General features: G+C 36.3%; 1 protein-coding gene across 4 annotated transcripts; it reads left to right on the plus strand.

Moving 5' to 3' along the window:
- The first annotated feature begins 200 nt into the window (after positions 1-200).
- Manea (mannosidase endo-alpha) lies at positions 201-23080 on the plus strand. Of its 4 annotated transcripts, none has more exons than XM_021160722.3 (5): positions 201-473; positions 6429-7010; positions 11084-11193; positions 18298-18374; positions 19128-23080. In XM_021160722.3, exons 2-5 carry the CDS (start codon positions 6467-6469, stop codon positions 19783-19785), a joined length of 1389 nt encoding a protein of 462 aa, XP_021016381.1. In that variant the 5' UTR covers positions 201-473; positions 6429-6466; the 3' UTR covers positions 19786-23080. The 4 variants fall into 4 exon arrangements, with proteins under 4 accessions (XP_021016381.1, XP_029332286.1, XP_085695574.1 ...); XM_029476426.2 differs by lacking the exon at positions 201-473 and adding an exon at positions 480-643; XM_085839448.1 differs by lacking the exon at positions 201-473 and adding an exon at positions 1025-1427.
- The last annotated feature ends 210 nt before the right edge of the window (positions 23081-23290 follow it).

The raw sequence follows: 23290 nt of genomic DNA on the forward strand, positions 1-23290 counted from the left end.
ACTGTCTGACTTAATATAGCTTCCTCCACCATGACCCTGCAGTAGACTCCAGGACAAGCTAGAGGACTCGGAGCCCCGCCCCGAAAGCCCCGCCCCCTTAGGTCCGCCCAGAAGCCCCGCCTTCTCGGAGATTCAACCCTTGGAGCCACGCCCCGCGCTGTCCTTTAGGAGGCGGGACCTGGGGCGGGGGTGGGGGCGGTGCGGCGGTAAGAACTGTCACCCCTGGTAGAATTCGCGGTTCTTTCTCTTAGCTGGTGGGTCCCCGCGGAGGCAGGGTCCCAGACTCCGGTGAGCAATTGTGAGGCCCCAGAGCTGAGACCCACAGGGACTCCGCAGCTAACCCCTGCGCGCTCGCCCGCCAGCCAATCGTGGGCCGCCTGCCTGCGACGCCCTTTGACCCCGCGTCCCGGGACTCTAGGAATCCGGTCGCGCTCAGCCCAGCAGCCCGGTTCCGCGCCGGTCCCCGCCGCTAGGTTAGTGTCCGCACCGCGCCTGAGCCTGTCCTTGTCTGCCTGGATGCCCGAGTGGCCCTGAGGTGGTTCATCACCACTCGGTCCTGAGCCCCGAACCTGCGAGCGGAGGCCCCTGGCGGTCGCCGGCCGTCTCCTAGCCCAGCTTAAGACCCCGAAGGCCGCCAGGACAAGTGCGTCCTCCTCCGGGGTCTTTGTTCTGTTCTCCTTTAACTGGCTGGGCTCTGCCTTTTCCACTGTCCCTCCAGGGTGGCCGCTTTCTTTTCTGTCTGCAGAGGAACAAGTTGGCGAGGACCGGAGCTTAAAACTTTTGTTTTGTTGTTGACAAAGACATAAACGGATAATAGAGTGGGAGAAGTACTGAAAATGGATTACAAGGAGGCTTTCGTGAGCGTTGTTGTGAGTCTGGAATGAGCTTAGAAAAACAAATGAGACTGGTTGGTCTGATCGCATTGCAATGTGTGGGCTGCAGCTTGAAAGAAAAAAAAAAGCAAAATTATTCTAGGTTTTGGTGAAACTATTTCACGTTAGTTACACTTACAAAACTGCTGCTCTTATTCCTATAATAAGTAATGAGTGTGTGGTCAGAAAATAAACACAATGAGCTAGCTGCCTTCTCCTTAAGTGTGAGCTACAGTGGAAGGTGAGGGAACCATTGTTAAGTCACCTGCCTCAGAGAAAAAATGTCATTGTAGTATGCCTTCTATACTTGAGGCCGCTCAGGGCAGGCTGGAGACAGGAACCTCAGGTCCAGTACGGTATTTTGCCTTTGCAGGGTGCTCAGCTGTTTACTAGCCCAAAAGCTTGGAACAAGTTCTCTGCTCAGTTTCAACACCTGTAAGTTCTGCTTCATAGACGGTTGTGAAGATAAAAATGGAAAATGAGATTATGCCGGACAGAACTTGTGTACAAAAGATTACCCGCACTTTGACCTGAGCAAGATTCTGAAAGTTTCAGGTGTGTGTTCTGAGCATTAGCTGTATCTAACTGTAGGTACTTCCTCTAGCATAAAATTAGAAGAAAATAGCATCAACAGAAAGAAAAAAACAGGAGGAATCTTTATCATTTAATTATAACTTTAAAATGGAATCTGACTTTTCCTGAGTTATATAATATGAGCAAATGCATTAAAAATAATACACAACATTCGGCTTTTGGGTTATTTAGATCTCTTAGCTGCCTGAGTATGTAATCCTATTCATTCGAAATCACTTGACTTTCACATTAACTATCATTTTAAAAGATTAAAAATCAACAAACATAAAATTAGCATGGTTTCAGAAGAACTAGTTTTCTAACTGGGATACTGCAAACTTCCCTTTGAGTGAGGATACGTTGTCAGTAGTCAGGACCCTGAGCTTCTTGCTTTAAGAACCTACACACCTGCGGTTAACTTGAAGTTTGGTAGTTGTTTTTTTCACAGGTAACTTATGAAACCTCTCTCTTTAGTTAGAGCTAAGTAAAGTAGTTCCTTTGCCTGTCTCCTGCAAGAGCACTGCATGTTTTAGGCTTCAGGGGCAATGTGTTGTCACAAATTTTAAGATGCTCTATTGTTGAGATGGTCTTCAAAATTATTGAATCTTCATGAATTTTCCTTTACAGTGTTGTTTATACACCTCACACAAATCTGGTCTGCATATGTATAGTAGAATATGTTACAGATATATTTGCTGAATACATACCATTGTAAGAAAAAGGAGGGCCAAAACTTAAGTAAGCTGAATAATGATCAGGGGTATATAATATTTGTTGGGATCTAGTAGAGTATAAATATACTAGGATATATATATATATATATATATATATATATATATATATACCCTATACACACACAATCACACACACACACACACACACACACATATATATATATATATATATGCTGTAGTATATTTATATTCAAAATCTTGTACACAGATAAGTTGGTGCAGTGTACAGTGTAAGAATTGCCAGCATTAAAGAAGAGCAGGGTTGCTTCAATAGAGTTTTATACTCAGGAGTCTTTAGAAGAGACATGAGGAGAGAATCCAGACTTTTGCTTTGACTTGAAACTTGAAAGGTATTTTAGAGAATATGACATGCTGTATTTGTTTGTTTGCTTTGTGCAGGTAGGACGAAGGGTCAAACCTAGAACCCAAGGAATTGTTCATGCTATACATATGTTCTAACTACTGAATTGCATGCTCAATCCCATATGCTGGATTGGTTGTATTTCATCTATCAATCAATTAATTGATAGGCAGAGCCACAATATGTATCCCTGGCTAGCCTGGAAGTTCCAGAGTGGCCTGGAAACTCAGAGATCTGCCAGCCTCTGTCTCACAGATTCTGGGATTAAAGTGTGTCATCACATACACCACCACCATCCCACCCCCCTGCTAGTTCTGGATTATTGTCCTGCTACCCATATTTTCCTCATGAATAATTGCTCATGGCTCATCACTACTTAGTAGTACATTGTCAGATGTGAAATATGCCTTCATCCTGACAGGAACCCTATGAGTGAGATAACTGGAGCAGATAAAAGAAATATAGATATGTTAGGCTAGACAAGGAAAAATAGAAATGTGGACTTCTTGTAACTATAGAGCTCAAGAAATGTTTAAATAATATTTTTTACTTATTTGAAAATTTCATGTGTATTTATATCTCAGTCTTACCTACCCACTACTCACCACTCCAACATTGTCCAGAATTTGGCCATCACATATCCCAACTTTATGTCCTGTATAATTAATTGATTGATTTCTATTTACTGCTGCATGATGACTCATGGGTATGGGGTCATCTCCTGTGGTATGAGCAACCTAAGGGTGGCCACATTCCCAAGGATATGTGACTATCCCTGTCTGCAAGCAGTCATCAACTACTGGTAGTACTCAGCTGGATGTGGGGCCTTGAGAACACTGCTCCATGCTTATTCTTGTGTAGTTTGTCACAGTTACTATGAGTTCATGTGTACACCAGCCTGGTCATGCCCAGGTCATTTCACAGCACCCCTTTCCACCTCCAGCTCTTAAGTTCCCACTGTTCTTCTTCAGCAGCGCTCCATATTCCAGTGTTGTAGGGGCATGGTGGTGGTACAGACAAGCCATCTACAGCCAAGTGCTCTCAGTTGCTGATTCACAGCAACTTGAACAATAAGGAATCTCATTAACTACTATCAACTGCAATAGGAAGCTTCTCTGACTTAGAGCAGCATAAATCAATGGATAAAAAAATATTTAGAAGTATATACATACACACATACATACACTCACACACACTCACACACCTTCCTTTAGTGTTTTTTATGTTTCTTTCCTCATTTGTTTTAAATCTTGAATAATATTTGGTAATTAATTTAAATACTTCTCTCTTTTATTTTCTATTGCCAACATTACCTTGCATTGCCCACACAGCAAGTTTTATCTGAAAACAAAAATGTTCACATTAATAAAGGATCTTGGTGAGTTATCCAGCCTCACATAAGTGTATCATTAGCATGTTTCTCAAATGCCAACCTCAATTGTTTTTCTGTTGCATAACCAGTCCATTTCACACCAGCCTACTGAGTTAGTATTTCTAAAGTTAATCCTATAGTTACATCTAAATCTATAGCTCTCCCTTATTTATTCATTCACCCATTCTCTCTATGTGTGTTTATTCAGCATTCAATAGCAGTGCTTAATTGCTTATAAAATACTTATAAAATACTTAACCTCAGACAGTTTAGAAGACCGAGAAGAGATTACTATGGTTTTTTTTTTTTTTTTTGTTTTTTGTTTTCACTTAGAGATAGCAACTGTACATGCGTCAAGCATATTTCCAGTTTGTGTTTGATTAAAATAGTCAAGGTCATATCTTAAAATATATATATATATTTTTTTTTGCTTCATGGCTCATCAAAATTATCATCATCTTTAATCAAAGGGAAGGAAGGATATGGTATTACATTTACAGTTTGGAAAATTCAGGACAGCAAGTTACAGCAGCAAACCAAAGTGGTTATGTTCTTCTGTCACAACTTCCATCACAACTGGTGTGCAATGACTAGCTCTGTCATATTCGCACAGCAGAGCATTCACTTCCTGTTGTTATGCAGTGCTGAGCTTGAAGGACTATATAGAATTTGTCCTTCCTGAAATAAGCAGAGGTTATGTTCAGGTCTCATATGCACTCTATACTTGCCTAATGGCATTCTTTTTTTTTTTTCTTCCATTAAAAGAATTTTTCACCATTAAAAAATAAAGTTGCCAAAATAGTAAAAACAATTCAAGTCCTATATTCTTTCTTGAGTTTTAATCACATCTACAATGTAATTACATTGTGTTATTATATATGTGCACAGTCATCTCTAAGCAAGTTGGATAGATTGGTTAGGAATTTCCTGGGAACCCAAGTTCATCGATGTTTAAGTTTATATGAGAAATTGAATACAACTTACATGTTTCCTCCAGTGAATTTTTAATCATCTTTAGATGGTAATAATCACTATCAATATTGTCAAAATAGTCAATATTCTGTGTTTAGAGATTAATGATATGAAAAAAATCTGTACATCATTGCCACAGATACATATATATATGATATATATATGTATATATATACACATATATATATATGTGTATATATATACATATATACACACACACACACACACATATATATATATATATATATACATATATATACACACACACACAGACACACACATGTATGTGCATGTGTCAGCTTCCCTCTCTGGTGGTGTCTAGATGCTGTATGCTCTGAGTGGGTAGAGCTCAGGGGAGCAAACCAACCCACAGCACCATTCATTCATCATCTGGTATATGTATATAGTTGAATTTTCATATGCCTTTAAGAAACATGAAATGAGGAAATTTGCAGGAAAATTGAGGCATTTGGAGAGTATTAAATGATGTAACTCAACTCAGAAATCATGCCTTCTGTCTCATATGCATATCTTTAAGGTGTGCTTGTTTGTATATATATGTATGTAAAGAGGTGGGAAAATGGATATAAGTTATGGAACTTCAGAGAAAAATTCAGGAGTGGGAAAGGTGTTGAAGAAGGAGGTAAGGATAGAAGGACTCAGGAAACATGACAGTGGAAAGGAAGCTGGGGTGTCAGGGATGCAAGTGGTTTGATCAGAGGCTGGGGGACAAGAAAGGAGGAGACTCACCAAAACCAAATCTGCTTGAAAGGGCCATCAGGAAACCTAAGACATTTAAAATGTAACATTTAAAACTTTGAAAAAAATATTCATGATGATGAATGGAGAGAGATCTCATCTCCATCTGAGTCTGTAACTTAGCTGTGTTGAACTAGGGGCTACGTTTCTGACTCATGGGTTTTGGGGGACACAGTCATTCAGTGGTAAATCTTTGTTGCCAGAATATCTAACTTATTTTTCCCCCATTACTGTCACTAATTTTTTTCCTGATTCTATTCCATTCACAAATAAAATTTAAAATGTATAAATTATCCCCTTGTAATATTTGTCTTTTTTTATATTAAGGTTCATTTTTTAAAAATTTTGTCACTGGACTTTTGTTTTTATTTAAATGACTCAAAAGTATTTTCTTTCATTAATTGCTATTTAAAAATTATCCATATATACTAATTATTCACTTTGTATATTCTCTATACATAATATTTATTCACACGATGAAAATATATTTCATTTTATCAAATGGAATTCTAGTTTTATCTAACTAAATATTATTGGCATGTACATATGATATTTCCCAGTCAGTAGTTCTTGTATATATGTATTTGCTGTGTTTGTGTATGTGTGTGTGTGCGTGTGTGCATCTGTGAGTGTCTGCATGCATGTTTTTTTATTTGACAGTATTTAATAATGATTATAATACATTTTATTTTTTAATTGTAATGATTTTATTTTAGATATCATTTTAAATACCTTAGAAAACGTTGATATCAATTACTAATGATCCTTTTCTCAATGAATTACAGAAAAACATTTACTAGTTTGGAGTTTAAAGTATGTCATCATGGCAAAATTTCGAAGAAGGACCTGCATCCTTTTGTCACTTTTTATTCTATTTATTTTTTCTCTGATGATGGGCTTAAAGATGCTGTGGCCAAACGCAGCATCCTTTGGACCTCCTTTTGGACTTGACCTCCTTCCAGAACTTCATCCACTAAATGCGCATTCGGGAAACAAAGCTGACTTCCAAAGGAGTGATAGAATCAACATGGAAACAAATACCAAGGATTTAAAAGGCACTGGCATGACTGTGCTGCCAGCCAAAGCCTCTGAGGTGAACCTGGAAGAACTACCTCCTCTGAATTACTTTTTACATGCATTTTATTACAGCTGGTATGGAAATCCACAGTTTGATGGTAAATATATACACTGGAATCATCCGGTTCTGGAACACTGGGACCCTAGAATAGCCAAGAACTATCCACAAGGACAACATAGTCCTCCAGATGACATTGGCTCCAGTTTTTATCCTGAGTTAGGAAGTTACAGCTCTCGAGATCCTTCTGTCATAGAAACTCACATGAAACAAATGCGCTCAGCCTCAATTGGTTGGTAATTATTTTTTTTTATTTATTTATATGTATATAAATAATTCTGGTGGACAATTAAATCATTAATAAATATCATTCTTTTATTAATTACAGTTGTAGGTAATACCCCTTGATTAAACTGCATGTGTGTCCTTTCCAAGTTTTTTATGTTCTGCTGTTTGTCGTTTTGTTTTCGTTGATTATTTTGGGGGGGGGGTACCAGGAATTGAACTGATGAATTCACATGTACTAGGGCAACCCCTCCACACCTGACCTATAGCTTCTTTTGTGCTGTATTGTGAGGAAGGGTCTTTAAGATTGAAGCCTGGTCTTCCTGTTTTAGCCCTTCAAGTAGCTGAGGATATGGCCCTACTCTATCAGATCTATGTTATGGGTGTTTTTAAGATAACTACTTTTTAATTGCCTTTAACATATTTTGTTTAATTGATAAATTTTGACATATTTTTGAATATGCAAATTTATTCTCAGTTGAATTCCCAATTTTCTTATTAATGACTTACATACAATATAAAGAATTATCTTATCTTTTACACTCATGAAATAAGATATCTCCAAAAGGCTTCATCCTTGATCATACCTGCCATTCTAGTGCTTGGAAGGCTGAAGGCTGAAGGTCATGAGTTCAGTGCAGGGGACGTTTGTCCCCTGCCTTCAGTTTGTCATCATCTTCATTTCCTTATTTACTGCTGACCCTGACCCCACTCTAGCAACTGGATCTGATTTCTGTCCCTGGGAAGTGCTTGTGATTGTTCCTTTATGACAGCAGAATGAGTTAGCTATCCTGTTTGTTTGTCTTAGTTTGCATAGCACAGTATTTTGTGATTCACCTGTGTGGTAAGAATATCAGTTTTGGTCATTTTTACAAGGGATTACATTTCATCGTATGATTAAGGGTGTTTGCTTCTTCAGCCATGCATTGGACATTCCACCGTGTTTTTGCTTTTCTGTAGCCTGTGACTAGGCTTTGTGACTTGAGCTCCCCCTCCCCAATTGCAAATCCTTTGTCAGTTTCATTTTTATTTAATGCAATATGGTTTTTAATGTTCCATTTTACCTTTCCATTTGTTCTGTTTATGCTCCTCTCCTAACTTTTTATATGCCTTATCTGACATTGAATATCTGAATTATTTCTTCCTGTAGCCTCTTTTGGCCTAGTATATATACAGTCCTTGTTCTTACTTACTGTTTAATATGCTGGAACATTGCAGTGTGTACCTTTAACATAACTGGTGAAAAGTGATCAGTTATTCTCTTCTCACCAATGCCCCTCATTCATCTCTGCCTATTGTGTGATATCCAGGTACAGGGCTTTAGATAATCATGAAATCCTACAATGACAATATATAATCTGGTGCCTGAGAAATGGTTTAGAATCTCTAAGGGCCAGTGTCAGAAGATTTCACATAGCCAGGGCTGTTGTCTTTTTGAGTTCCACTAATAAAGCCTGAAACTTTATTTCTTGTGTTCTTTTCATTGTGCTTGCATGTATTTTATTCATTGTTCTTTGATACATGCTGTTTGAGCTCAGGAAGGTAGTTTCTTGAGTGACATTGCTTTGTCTTGGCTGTTGAGAATGCTGATGCTGGCTCACTTAAGTATCTGCATAAAGTGCAGCAGAGACACATGAGCATTGAGAACCAGGGCTTGAGAGTGCTGCTTCCTGGAGCTGCTTCACTCCCTCAGGCATTCCCAAGGAAACTGGCTTCCAGGAATACTTTTATTACTAGCTCAATCATCCTTCTGCTACGACCTCCCTTCTTAAGGAGTAGGTCTTTGCCTTCATGACATTACTTTTTGCCTATACTTGATGTTGGTCGGCTATGACGTCAGTAGCTGTTAGAAATGTTTGCATAATTATTATAAATAGAATCTCGGTTTGAACTGTGGAAGAATGCTACTTTTAATATTCACATGCTTTGTGGCTTTTGACACGTACTGTTTCCCTTGTGTGTGATTATATTCACTGGTTTTTCTGAGAGGAAAATTTCTTTCCTGGGCTATATGCTGAGAACCTGTTTATTGTTGCTCTTGATGCTGTCACAGTTGGGCTAGTGGGCTACTTAAATGTTGATCACTTCTCTCCCAGCATTTCTTTTCACCAACATCCTTATCTAGGTGCAGCTCATTTATTCAATAGCCATTGTTTCCCTGGATCCCTAACCACCATCAGTTCTTTATTCTGTGCTACATCCTTTTGCTGTTTGGATGGAGGACAAAGACGGCCTTTTCCACATCAGCTCTAATGAAATGTTGCCTTGGTCCTCTATTTAGAATTCGTCTGTACATAGTCTCACTATGACAAAATATAAGTGTTAAATTCTGGCTCTCAGGCAATTTCGTTCTCTTTATTGGCTGAGTATTCCACCTGTGCATTTAATGTGTATTAGTCAAATGTATTCCCCATCCCCTCCCTTCTAATTCCTTCCCTATCCTCTGAACCACCACCACTTTTTGTTTTCAACCTTATGTATGTACTCTGTTTCTAAACTAAATCCTTGTGTCCAATTAGGGCTGCTCATATATGCTTTCTAGGACTATCTACTGGAACATGGGTAACCTCTTCGGGACAACATCCCTCTAGAAAACTTATACTCCTCCAACAGCCTTAACATTGCCTCAGCTAATGGTTCTGGATTTTAGCTGACTTGATTTTAAGCCATTTCTTATCTTGATTTCTTAATTTGCATAAACTTTCCTTTATACTACATTATTATTTCTTCCCCTAACTTAAAATATGTGTTAGTTCATTGAGATATCCATGCTGTCTCTCTACTACACCATTTTTTATATTTGAAGCTTTGAAGTATTTATCTTTAAGTATTTTCTCCATAGTTAGTGATTTCTCTGTAGACTGGTGTTTCTCATACCTATATTGTAATTTCTTAGCATAGAAATAGATACTATAGGAAAACACTCCAATCATGTTGCTTTTATAAAATCTTATAAATGATATTTATGTATAAAAACAGCATATGGATGGTTATAGAAGTATTATTCATAATTGCCAAAAATTAAAAAGCTACTAGTGTGACCTTTAGTAGGAAAGTGGATAAACATCCACACAATGGCTATGCAGCAGTAAAAATCTATGAGTTACTGAGTCATAAAAAACAAGGAAGACCTAAAATACAAGCAGTTTCCCAAATGAGTCCAGTTAGAGAGAGCTCTGTACCTTGAGATTCAAGCTATATGACATCCTGGCAAAGAGAGAATTATAGAGAGTGAAAAATCAGTTATTGCTGGGGGGCAGTAAATCGAAGGGAGAAGGGGTAAATAGGCAGAAGGACTAGTGTTTATAGGAAACTAATCTGTCTGATACTATAGTGGTTAGCTTATAACCTTATGCTTTTCTCTTTCTTTCTTTCTTTCTTTCTTTCTTTCTTTCTTTCTTTCTTTCTTTCTTTCTTTCTTTCTTTCTTTCTTTCTTTCTTTCTTCCTTCCTTCCTTCCTTCCTTCCTTTCTTTCTTTCTTTCTTTCTTTCTTTCTTTGTGTGTGTGTGTGTGTGTGTGTGTGTGTGTGTGTATGTGTGTGTTTCGATACAGGGTTTCTCTGTGTATCCTTGGCTGTCCTGGACCTCACTTTGTAGACCAGGCTGGCCTCAAACTCAGAAATCCTCCTGCCTCTACCTCCCGAGTGCTGGGATTAAAGGCGTGTGCCACCACACCCGGCAACCTTATGCTTTTCTTAAAATCCACCAAACTTCACAGCACTAATAAAAGCTGCGGTAAATAGTAATCATAATATTATGATACTGTTCATCAAATATAGTAAATACTACATATGAATGAAAGGTGTGAATGTGGAGAACTGGGGAAGATGGTTGGAACTGTAGGAGATACTATATAGGGACTACATGCTTTCTTGCTGAGAGCCTTCATTATTCTAAAATGTGTACTACATTAATATCAGAAGATACCAATTGCTTAAAATAGTTCATAAATATTAGATACAGTAACCAAATAACTGCATCATTCTTTTGAATATACTTAGTCATGTCGCCAGCTTTCTACACCGCCATCATTGTTGATAATGCCCTGCTGCTTTTGTTCTTTGTTATGCTTTTCTATTAGGAGTTCTGGCCCTGTCTTGGTACCCACCTGATTCAAGTGATGAGAATGGAGAAGCTACTGATCACTTGGTTCCAACCATTTTGGATAAAGCTCATAAATATAATCTGAAGGTATATAATTTACTTTAAAAGTATATGTGTCATTGCTAGTCCTCTTATCCTCATGATAGTAATACTATTTTATGCCTCATTTTAATTAAAATTTGATATATGTAGAATGTTTTAAAATAATACTGCATCTTAAAGGTTTGTTTTAATAATTTAAATTTCAGAACCTATATAAGATACTCCTTACTATTTTACTGACCATGTTTTATACTCATTTATTAGATTTTGTTTTATTTTTAAACAGGAACTTCCAATGTAGCTCTTGCTTGGATCCTATAGATCAGGTTGACGTGGAACTCAGAGTAATCCTGCCTTCTCCCTCTCAAGTGCTATGACTAAAGACATGTACTAATTTGTCTACCCTGTACTATGTGGTTTAATAAGAAAAGAGGGGTTTCTTTGTGAACAGAGTATAGAAATTAGTGAAATTAATGTCTGAGTATCCCCTAAATTCCAAAAACTACTATGCCTAACAGTATAACCTTACATCTTTATAAATTGGGTAGAAAATTTCTGACAATTTTTTGAATTTTAAATTTTATATAATTCATTCTGTTAATGTTCATCCTATTGTCTATCAGATCCATCCCCTCCCCCCCCAACACACACACACACACACACACACACACACACACACACACACACACGCGCGCGCCCTGTTTAATTATCCTGGCAAGTCCACTTCTTAGTGTTCTTTGATGTTTGGCCTTCAACTGGAGTTTGATTGGCCTACTTGGGTGCATACTCTTAATGAAAACTGATCGCACCTCTCCCAGAAGCTAACAGTTTATGTGTAGGACTTGATGTCCAGCCCCCCTCTCCATGCCTCAATTGTACTCAGTTAGAGCTTGCACAGATCTCATGGATGCTGACATAACTGCTATGCATTCATATTTGTACCTTTCCTGTTGTAGCCAGAAAGTACTGTTTCCTTTAGTCATCTGTGCTTCTGATTCTTAGAGTTTTCTATCTCTTCTTCTACATTGATTCTTTCTTCTAGTAGAGAGATGTGTGATATTGATGTCCCATGGAAGGCTAAGCATTTTACAGCTTCTTATTCTCTGGATCTTGACCAGTTCACATATACTGCAGAAACAATGGTCTCTAAGGGTTACAGATGAACTAATCTATGGGTATAATGATACATCATTAGGAGATGGCTTAATATTATATCTACTTAGCAAAATAATAGTAGTAAGTTCTCCTTCAGAGACTATGGTTTATTTAGCCATAAATTCTTGGCCCTATAAAGGTTCTAGTATGGGTTTCATCTAAAAGAGTGGGCCTTAAATCTGAAGCTAGTTGGTTCTCTCAATCTTTTTTTTTTTTTTTTTTTGTATCATTCTTTTGAATTCCTTGTCTGGTATTATATTCTGGTTTCTCATTTTGAAAATATAACACTGTATAACTGAATATTTGAGAGGAGTCATGTTGCCTTAACTTTTCCTGGTCCTTGTTTCTTTGTCAGTATTTGTATATCTGGTTTTAGGCCATTGTGAGTGTTTATTATATCTCCTTTATTGTTTGCATTGAAATTTGAAATTCCTTTGGAAAGTCTTGGACTAGCTTTTAGCAGGGTTAAGGTGCCTTTCCCCCAATAGCTCCTGTATTGGGCATGCAATACAGCTCATGTGCACAGGGAGCATCAGTTATAATATCCAGCACAGCTTCAATAACAGAACATTGCAGGAAAAACTCCACTGATGGGTAGACCTACTAGGAAAACTCATTAAGTTTAAGGACCATAGAGAATAAAGGCACAAGGATAGTGTTTGCTAGGATATTACCTACTAAGGGGAGGAATGGAAAGATAATAAGTTGAGTATGAACAAGAATTCATGTAAAATAGGAAGTAGCAGGGAGGAATTAGGAAATTTGTTAGGGAAAACATACCCTAAAGATTACTGACATTAGAAAATTGAAATTCAAATTAGAGGAAGTGGTAGGGAAAGAGAAGAAAATAAAATGAAGTGGAAATGAGAGAGAAAGTATGTGGGCTGTAGGTTAGAAAAATACATAAGCGGAGACAATAGAAATAGGTGTTAAATCAAATAAATAAGAGCAAATATCTATGTAAGAGTGAAATTTTTTTAAAAATTAAATTTTAAAAAACTCTCCAATTAAAATTTCTTCCTTGATTAGAAAACATCAAGGAAAGCCCTCTTCTGCCCAAGAAGTCTTGTGCATTTGAATTTGCTGGTGGGAGAGCTGCTTACCTTTGTGTGCAGTTCAAACCTGATAATGCAGGGGTTACCCAATGAGACCCTGAATAATGGCTGTACCAGCCCATTCCTGGCTCTCTTTGCAAATAAAACTCTTAGTCCTACTGAGGGTCAGCCTGCCCGTGCCAGTGCTCTTAATCTGACATTCCTTGTTTCCGAGTTTTAGTTCAAAGAAACTCCCATGAGGGGTTCTGGGATTCTCCTCTCTTGGGGTTGGATTTTGGAGACATGAGTATGTACTGTTTTCTATGCTTCCCAGCACCGGATTTGCTTGCAGTTTCCCCTTGTACCAACAAAATATGTGATATTTTAGGTTAGAGGCAGTGGGTAACTTCCCAGTACCGGCTTCACACTTTGTTGGTCTACCTTTTTTGTTTCTCCTTTCTTTCTTTTTATTTTTCCAGCTTTTTGTTCTAGAAGTTTACCTTTTCTGTCATTTATAGATCCAAACTAGGGTCAAGGAAGGGTTTTTTATTTTACCTTATAATCATTTATATTGAAGTCCAGCATAGATTTCTGTAGCCCTAAAGAAAGCCTTGAGGTAGTATCTCTCAATCAACTGTCATTTGGCGCCTGCAGCTAGTCAAGTCATCAAGTTCTGGAACTACAACTGAGGCTGAATAAGTCATTGATTTATTTCATGCAAAGTAAATCCAGGGCTCCTGATCTGTCCAGTCAGTGCCCCAATTCTGTGGGGAGAGGTAATAAAATTGGACATTTTAGCTTTAATGAAGTTTTTAACGGTAAAGTTGTAAAATCTGACGATACATGAAAATAGACCCCTTTTATTTCTACTGAAAGCTCTTACATGGAAGAAGAATGTAATGAAGACCTCAGTAATAGTCTCTGTAAACATCAACTACATCAGATTTGATATGTAATAATCAGGAAGAGATTACATTTGATAAAAAGTTTTTTGCTGATATTCAGATTTTGTTAATGCTTAATACTAATTGCTCACCTCAGTAGCTTTTCAACTTACCAATCGTACTTTGAAAATAGCTTGTTGATTATCCTGTATTGATTATTTCTGATTTGGGGGTTGGATTGATTTTAAAGTTCTCTATTTGGAAGGTTAAGAAACGTTGTCCTTCTCGTTTGTTAATACTTGATTAGAAACAGAGTTTCTAGGCATGGCTTTGCCTTATGTTTAAGCTATTAATTCTAATTATATAATATGCTAATAGCATTAGTTACTAAATGCTTTGTAATGGCAATTTTGATTATTTAAACTAAAAGTCATTCTAGTTGAGTGTTTTTAATTATAAATAAGCAAAGCTAATAAAAATGTTTGAGGAATTAGTGACTTGTTTTGCATTACTGTTGGTGCAAATATAATCTTAAGTGGTGAATTGTTTTTTCCACAGATGAAATTTTAATATATAAATTTGTATTATTTACTAGAGCATACATTTGTAACACTTGGAACTGTCATTCCATTAGGGTAGGTATGTCACAGTTATAAAAGTCAAAGCTGGATCCTTTCTGCTCACTGTGTCTTCTCTGTGTAACATCCTAATATAAAAAAACAAAACTGTGAAACAACTGCTTTTAGCAGACATGGTGGAGCCAACTGGAAGACTCTACCAGTTCTCGAATTGGGAGTTTCTTCTCCAGTTGATGTTAGGTTTTCTGCTGGCCTTTTTTGCCTCATGAATCATGAGTAAAATAGAAATGTCATGTGCTTTCATGCTAGTGCTTCTATTTTGTTTGTTTGCTGTTTTAATATGAGAAGACACCTACCCTTCTCTACGACCCTAGTGACAAAAACCATGAAACTTACTTAAACCTCATTCACAGCCTAGACCAATGTCATCACACTAATACAGACTTTATTTGCATTGAATAAATAAAATGTACAGTTAAAAATTGTGGGGATATTTGTTATACAGCATCATCACATCAGATCTCAAAGAAACCAAAGACCCTATCACAATAAATTCAGCTGGAGGGATCAATTTGTTTCCCCAGGAGTATAAGGAAAATATTCCCCAGGAGTATAAGGAAAACTTCAGTTGTTGATTTTCTTGTATTGCAATAAATTTAGCATTTTATTTTAAAGTAATAGGTTTCTTTTTAACGTTTATATAAACCATGTTTTATACTAATGGTTTATAAGCAGCCATGGTTCTTGATGAGTAGTATAAATTCATAGTGAGAAATTAGCAAATTTTATCTAAATGAGATCTAAGCAGTGGTATAGAGTTTAATTTAGCTGTTATTTCATTTTGCATTGAAATCATTAATATATGCTTGCATATATTCATACAGTAGCTATTATGCACCAGAATCTGTTTTTTGTTTGTTTGTTTGTTTTGCTCTTTTTTTTTGTTTTGTTTTTTTTATATGAACAGTACTCATCCACACTTACAGTCTTTTTTTTTTTAATTAGGTATTTTCCTCATTTACATTTCCAAAAGTCCCCCATACCCTCCCCCCCCCACTCCCCTACCCACCCACTCCCACTTTTTGGCTCTGGTGTTCCCCTGTACTGGGGCATATAAAGTTTGCAAGTCCAATGGGCCTCTCTTTCCAGTGATGGCCGACTAGGCCATCTTTTGATACATATGCAGCTAGAGTCAAGAGCTCCGGGTTACTGGTTAGTTCATATTGTTGTTCCACCTATAGGGTTGCAGATCCCTTTAGCTCCTTACACTTACAGTCTTAGGTGTAAGATAGAGGCAAGTGGATGGGGGCTCCAAACCCAACCATATCTAAATAAAACATAAACGAAATAGATTTTGCATCTTATGTTAAGAGAATTTGCAGTCTTCTAAGAGACAAAACAAAACACAAGTAAGTTGTTGAAAGAGAAAATTACAAAATATTTGCTACTACCAGTTGTAGGAGGACTTAGCATCACTCGTGACATAATGGGTGCTACCAGGTGAAGGCAGGGGGTGGCAGAATTAAGGAAGAAGAAGTATACAGTTAGATGCTCACATGGGAAAGTACTTTAGCTAAGGGCTCAAAAGAGTTTCGTAAAGACAAAATCAGTAGTGTGGAATCAAGTTCTTACATGTTTTACATTCTCTAAAAGTAATGTAAACATTGAATTTTATAAGTGAAATTCTGTTATTTTAGATTTTATTTTAATGCTAGTATAATATATTTTTCTGAATGGAGGAGAAAAACTGTGACCAAATCCTGTTATTAATTCAAAATATATAATTAATAGTTGAGAAGTTATAAGTGTATAACAATTTACTGAAGTGCCTTGATCTGCACTTAGTGGAAGAAGGTGATCTTTTATGGTCTGCAGCTCCAAAAGCAAATTGCAAGGATGGCTTGGCCTGAGTTCATTACTGACAGACCCATCCATCAGTGTGGTCTCCTAAGGACAGAATGGTTGATTTACTAAATACCTTGACTTTAAAATTAATTCTATGAAAATTAATTAATGAAAACTACATTTGCTTTAATTACACAATTGAAAAAAAAAAAAAAGGAAGATTTAAGCTACAGTAACGTGGCTTTTCTCCATCAGGCATTGTGACACTTATAATGTAAAATTCAAACAATAATTTCATTTGATTGGCAACAAAATGTATTTGCTCTGGATAAATCATTGAATTTCAGAATAATTTTTATGATTATCATTTAAAGTACTTTATTCCTTATACCATATATATCTTACTAGTTAGAGATAATATAACAACATTGCTTATTAGTTAACATAATTTCATAAAGTTGATTTTGTACAGCTGATAATTTTAGGCAGAAATCTTAAGTATCTGGTTGTGATATTTGAAAGAAAGCTTTCGTTTCTGCTTTCTACTATGACAATAGTGACTTATGGACCTTAGCAGTAGCAATATGAAAATTGCTGTGCTCTGTGTAATTGTCTAAGTGTTTTTTTTTATAAACTATCCTTTGAATAATAAAAGAATAAATGCATATTCACAGGATGCCTTTTTAAGGATATTAAACTATGATTTAATCGAATGCTCTATTGTTTCTCCTTAGGTATAAATGTAATGGTCAAATACCAAAGAAAACAATTCATGTTATTATGGGGGAGGAGGTACGGGATGTGAAACAGTCAGAGGACAGACCGAGATGGGGGAAAAGACTAGACTTTAAAAAAAAAAGATTAAAGAATTAAAAAAAACACATAAATAAATAAATAAATAAATAAATAAGGAGTATAGTCTTTTACAATCTACTTCAAAAGAATGCCATCTTAGAAAAGCTTTCAGTCAGCTACCTCACATTGTAGCCAACAAATGCAGGGCTATTGGCAACTTGCTCCTCCTAAGCCAACTTACTTTTTTATTAAGAAACAGGAAGAGCAGCAATATCAACCAACCAGACCCCCCAGAGCTCCCAGGGACTAAGCCACCAACCAAAAATTACACATGGAGGGACCTGTGGCTTCAGCTGCATATGTAGCAGAGGATGGCCTTATCTGGCATCAGTGGGAGGGGAGTCCCTTGGTCCTGTGGAGGCTGGCTGAACCAGTGTAAAGGAATGCTAGGGTGCTGTGGGAGGAGAGGGTGGAATGTGGGGGAGCACCCTCATAGAAGCAGGGGAATGGTGGAGAGGATAGAAGGTTTAACTGGGAAGGTGGATAACACTTGAAATGTAAATAAATAAATAACGAATAAAATAAAAAATGCATTCTTAATAAAAAAGAAGGAAAAGAAAATGGATTCAATGAGTACCCAATGCAGTAATGAAGGCTAAGTGAGCCCATGTGTATGACATGCTTCACTTACATATACTCATAGAAACTTTCAGTAAGTTTTATCTAGTAAGATATAGTTGGTATCCTCTGGCTTCAGTAAATATTCACCTTAATGTTGTTGACTTGATAACTTATTAATTATGTAAAATGTACTATCATAGATAATGCTTTAAAATTGATATTGTTTTTCTTTTTTAGGTCACTTTTCACATAGAGCCATATAGCAATCGAGATGATCAAAGCATGCATCAAAATGTCAAGTATATTATAGACAAGTGAGTTTCTTCAACGTTCATAGTTATACTGTGTGATCTGGTGGTAGTTACTGTTCTGAGTACATTTAAATGATAACAACTGAGAATTGGTTTATGAGCTGTCATTTCTGATAATTTTACCACAGGTAAACTGAAGATAACTCACAAGGTTCTTATAGTTCACTTTTTGATAAATGAAGGGTGGTGCATTCACTATTTTGTATGCTTTTCAGGCTGTTTATGATTTCCATTTATACTTATTTTAGGTTTCTATTTTTAAAATCTTATGAATATATATTTTGTCTTTTAAAAGAAGGTTCTGATGAGCTGTGAAGTGAGTTTATACAGCAGTGTTTGCATATATGTCTCCATTTGCATATGCAGAGATTAAGAATTTTGTAATTAGTTTCATTCTGGTAAAGTATTTTTCCGATAAGATTCTCTAAGGTATGTTATGGTCTTATAAAGAATCATCTCAACAACAAATGGACACCTGTCACAGATAAGATAACCCAGTTTCTTTGTTCCTGCAGATCAGTGTAGTTTCTCTATGGATTTAGTCACCATTTGCTTTCTTTGAGAGATAATTGAGATAATTAACTTCCGGTCTGGTAATATAGCGAGGGTTTGCATTATTATACTTATAAACCTGACTCACCGAAGATTGGTAACCATATGCTCAAACTTCATAGATCAGTTTCACTTTGGTGAATAGTTTTATTGTGACATATTCTATGAATGTTTATCTTACTTTTTAATGTATCTTTATTGCAGATATGGAAACCACCCAGCCTTTTATAGATACAAGACCAGGACTGGGCATTCTCTGCCCTTGTTTTATGTCTATGATTCTTACATCACAAAGCCTACAATATGGGCCAATCTTTTAACACCCTCCGGATCTAAGAGCATTCGCAGTTCTCCTTATGATGGATTGTTTATTGCACTTCTAGTAGAAGAAAAGCATAAAAATGATATTCTTCAGAGTGGTTTTGATGGTATTTACACATATTTCGCCACAAATGGCTTTACATATGGCTCATCTCATCAGAATTGGAATAACCTGAAGTCATTTTGTGAAAAGAACAACTTGATATTTATCCCAAGTGTAGGCCCAGGATACATAGATACGAGCATCCGACCGTGGAACACTCAGAATACCCGCAACAGAGTCAATGGGAAGTATTATGAAGTTGCTCTAAGTGCTGCACTCCAGACCCACCCCAGTTTAATTTCCATCACCTCTTTCAATGAGTGGCATGAAGGAACTCAAATTGAAAAGGCTGTCCCCAAAAGAACTGCTAACACAGTATACCTGGATTACCGGCCTCATAAGCCAAGTCTTTATCTAGAACTAACTCGAAAGTGGTCTGAAAAATTCAGTAAGGAAAGAATGACGTATGCATTGGATCAACAGCAGCCTGCTTCATAATGTATCCCTTACAGTTTATCACGTCTACTAGCTTAAGTCAACACGCTGTGTTTTTGTTATGGAAAGAAAACTCAAAATCAATCTGTGTTTGTAATTATAACCTTTATCAGTTATTTCATTTTTACTTTTTAAAAGATTCATTTTCTTACAATGGATAATACCATACAGAGAAAACATCTGACAAGAAAGATTGTGTCTGTAACATTCCTGATGATATAGGTTTCTGAATTTCTAGCTACATTGAAATCTTAATGGGATGGCCCTTTAGTTTTTTGTTTCACAGTAGAAAAAAATGATTATATTACCATCACAAAAAGTAGCTAACATTCAAGTAAGTCATAGTTATATACTGGGTCCAAAGACATAGAAGTATGTACATGCTAAGGACATCTGGCAACAAAAGTTCAGGCCTAAAGATCAGTAAACAGATGTGCTTCATTTCTGCTCTCTTCAGGGAAGTTTGTTAATAATATTCAGATTCTGGCTGGCTTCCCCTGGTGATCAAACTCACTTCTCAAGTTTCTTGTGAACACAAACTTGTTTAAGTTACAAGCTATTTTATTACATTTCTCTATTTCTGTTAGCCATGGTCTATTCTCAAATGGCTTTGTGCAGAGCATCCATCAGTGTCATCATTTGAAGACTTGGGTGCCTGTGGTGCTAAGTGCTTTTCTATGTTTAATGCCCTGCCTGGTGTGTCCTGCTGAATTAAAGACTAGAAACAATAGGTAGTTTAATAAATGTTAATGACTGGCACATGCCTTTAATCCCAGCACTTGGGTGGCAGAGGCAGGTAGATTTCTGAGTTCGAGGCCAACTTAGTCTACAAAGTGAGTTCCCGGACAGCCAGAGCTATACAGAGAAACCCTGTCTCAAAAAACCAGAAAAACAAACAAACAAATGTTAATGACTGCTCTTATCTATGAGGAAAACCATTGTTTCTCAGTGGTTAAAATAAATGTTCACCAGAAACTACTGAACTGACTGAAAAATGATAACATTAATACTCAAAAGTGTTTTCCTTTTAATATTTTCATTTAATTTTACTGTAAGACAGAAAATTTGCTTATCACTTCAAAACTAGAGATAAATATTTTTAAAGTAACATATTTTTCAGTTATGTCCTTATTTTTGGATGTCTTACACTTTTGGTTTAAAAAGAAACTGTTAGTGATGTAGTTACAAATTGAAAAGTTCTATGCTAAAAGTAAATTTTTGTAAAAGTGAAAATAGGAGAAATTGACTGAATTCAATATTTATAATTAAAATAGAAAAACCATCCAGTCTATATAATTTTACACAACTGTTATTTCTTAGTACTACAGAGAGGATCAGTTGAATAACACTAACAGATATTGCATGCCAGTCTTCATAGCATAAAGACATTTAGAAACAAGTAAGTTCTGGAATGTATTTTAAAATACAGAGCAGAGAGGAAACAGTTTTAGGGTAAGAGTGACTGCTATGTGAGGAAAGTTCTTTCTCTGCAAGCCTGAGGACCTGAGTCTGAACACCTAGAACTCAAACAGATACGAGCTCATGAGCATGCATGTTCTATTCCACAGCTTCTCCAGTGAGCGAGAGAAAGTGTAGACAGTACAGAGCCCAGAAGATCATGAGCCAGGTAGCCTGCTGTACACAACAGCAAATAAGGCATATGTCTCAAACATGGTGGGAAGCAAAGGTCAGCAGGCAAAGTTACTCTGACATTCAGACCCACCTCATGTCATATTCAGTCTCCCTCTTACTCTGGAATGTTTGAAGATACTTACAGAGCTTTTTTAAAACGCATGTTTAAAATAATTCTTTTAGCATAAAATCTTTTTCAAGAGATATACTAACCTTATTAAATTAAAAATTTCTATTTATCAGAATTATTATTGGGCCATAAAAATTGTGAAAATAATAGTCTGATTTTTCCAGATAAATTGTAAGAATAATTTAATATAGTAGTATTTTAATATTACACATCTCCATTGGGATGAGGAGAAATAAAACCTATAGATTTTTTTATTGCTTTGCTACTAGATTAAAGCTGAATTATTAATACATAGAGTTTTACAGCATATGCTGTTTTCTTCATACCTTACGTTTCATTTTATATTTGAGTCCACCATGACAAAAAGTGAATGTTATGAAGCAATTCTGAGACAAAGAAAGTCTACTCAAATAAGGTCTAGCAACTTTCCATAAGAGTTCAACTTTCACAGTGGACAGCTCACTCTAGCTCTTGCTGTTCCTAGTACATCTACCCGATCAATAGTCAGTCAGGACTTAAAATTAGACAAATGTTATCTTTATTTTTAAAGAATTGCTGTCTAGGAAATGACTGAAATATCTTTTCATAAGACTTATTAGTTAGCCGGGCGCGGTGGCGCACGCCTTTAATCCCAGCACTCGGGAGGCAGAGGCAGGTGGATTTCTGAGTTCGAGGCCAGCCTGGTCTACAAAGTGAGTTCCAGGAGAGCCAGGGCTATACAGAGAAACCCTGTCTCGAAAAACAAACAAACAAACAAACAAACAAACAAAAAAAGACTTATTAGTTGATAATTATATAAAGGACCATAGCCACCCCTCTGGTTTCAACAACCAAATATTCAGCCAACTAAGGATCAAAATACTTGGGAACAAAACTCTACTTGTATATATCAAGCATGTTTAGTGTGTCTCCATCCCTTAAGCCATACAGTATAACCACCACTTAAATTTTTCTAGGTATTATAAATAAGTTGAGAGGGTTTAAAGTGTACCTGAAGGTCATTGTGGAATTATATTCAAATCCTGTTCCACTTTTTAAAACAACCTAAGCATATTCAGCCATTTTTACCTCTGGGTCCTGAAGCCAGTTCTACACAGATACCAAGGAATGGCTATATTCACAATATTGCTAGTGGTTGTTAGAGGAGCCTCTTTTTCCAGGTGTCTCTGCTGTCTGACTGGAAACACATCTGGAATTGCAATGATCACAAGTCAATTTGATCAAATGATCCCGTTCTTATTTTTATAAATCTGAATATTAGAATTCAGTAAACTTAAAGAGGTACAGTATATGTAATGCATGAATTAAATCAGTTTTTAAATAAGCCTTTTGTTTTGTGGCTTAACCCATCTAATTGTTTAGAATGTAGAGAAGAACTAAATCCTTATTTCTTTTTTCAAGATGTAATTATAAAAGACTGCCCTTATTAGTGTTTGAGTTGTATATTAACTTGCTTATTTATGTGTGTAAATTGGAAAATGGTTTATTTTATTATATGGTGTTAATTTTGTCTAATAAAAGCATAAATGAATAATGTTCATAACTGGAAATCTATTCATTGTTATGATCAGTTTTCTTTAATAGTAATAGAAGAAAGGTAATAGCATGAGATGGAGTATGATAAGGTGAACATCTTTAACTTTGCTTCATATTCACATAAATGCCAATTTTTGTCTAAACCTGGAACTGTTTTTTCATATCACTTTTGCTTCAATATAACTATACATTACTTCTGGTGAAAATTAA

Source organism: Mus caroli, unplaced genomic scaffold (genome assembly GCF_978045245.1).
Source record: "Mus caroli unplaced genomic scaffold, Mus_caroli_1 scaffold_6, whole genome shotgun sequence".
Lineage (NCBI taxonomy): Eukaryota > Metazoa > Chordata > Mammalia > Rodentia > Muridae > Mus > Mus caroli.

Coding starts and splice junctions, on each gene's coding strand:
- Manea (XM_021160722.3), top strand. CDS start 6,467: ATGGCAAAATTTCGAAGAAGGACCTGCATCCTTTTGTCACTTTTTATT. Junction 7,011..11,083: donor AATGCGCTCAGCCTCAATTG/GTTGGTAATTAT, acceptor CTTTTCTATTAG/GAGTTCTGGCCCTGTCTTGG. Junction 18,375..19,127: donor GTCAAGTATATTATAGACAA/GTGAGTTTCTTC, acceptor TCTTTATTGCAG/ATATGGAAACCACCCAGCCT.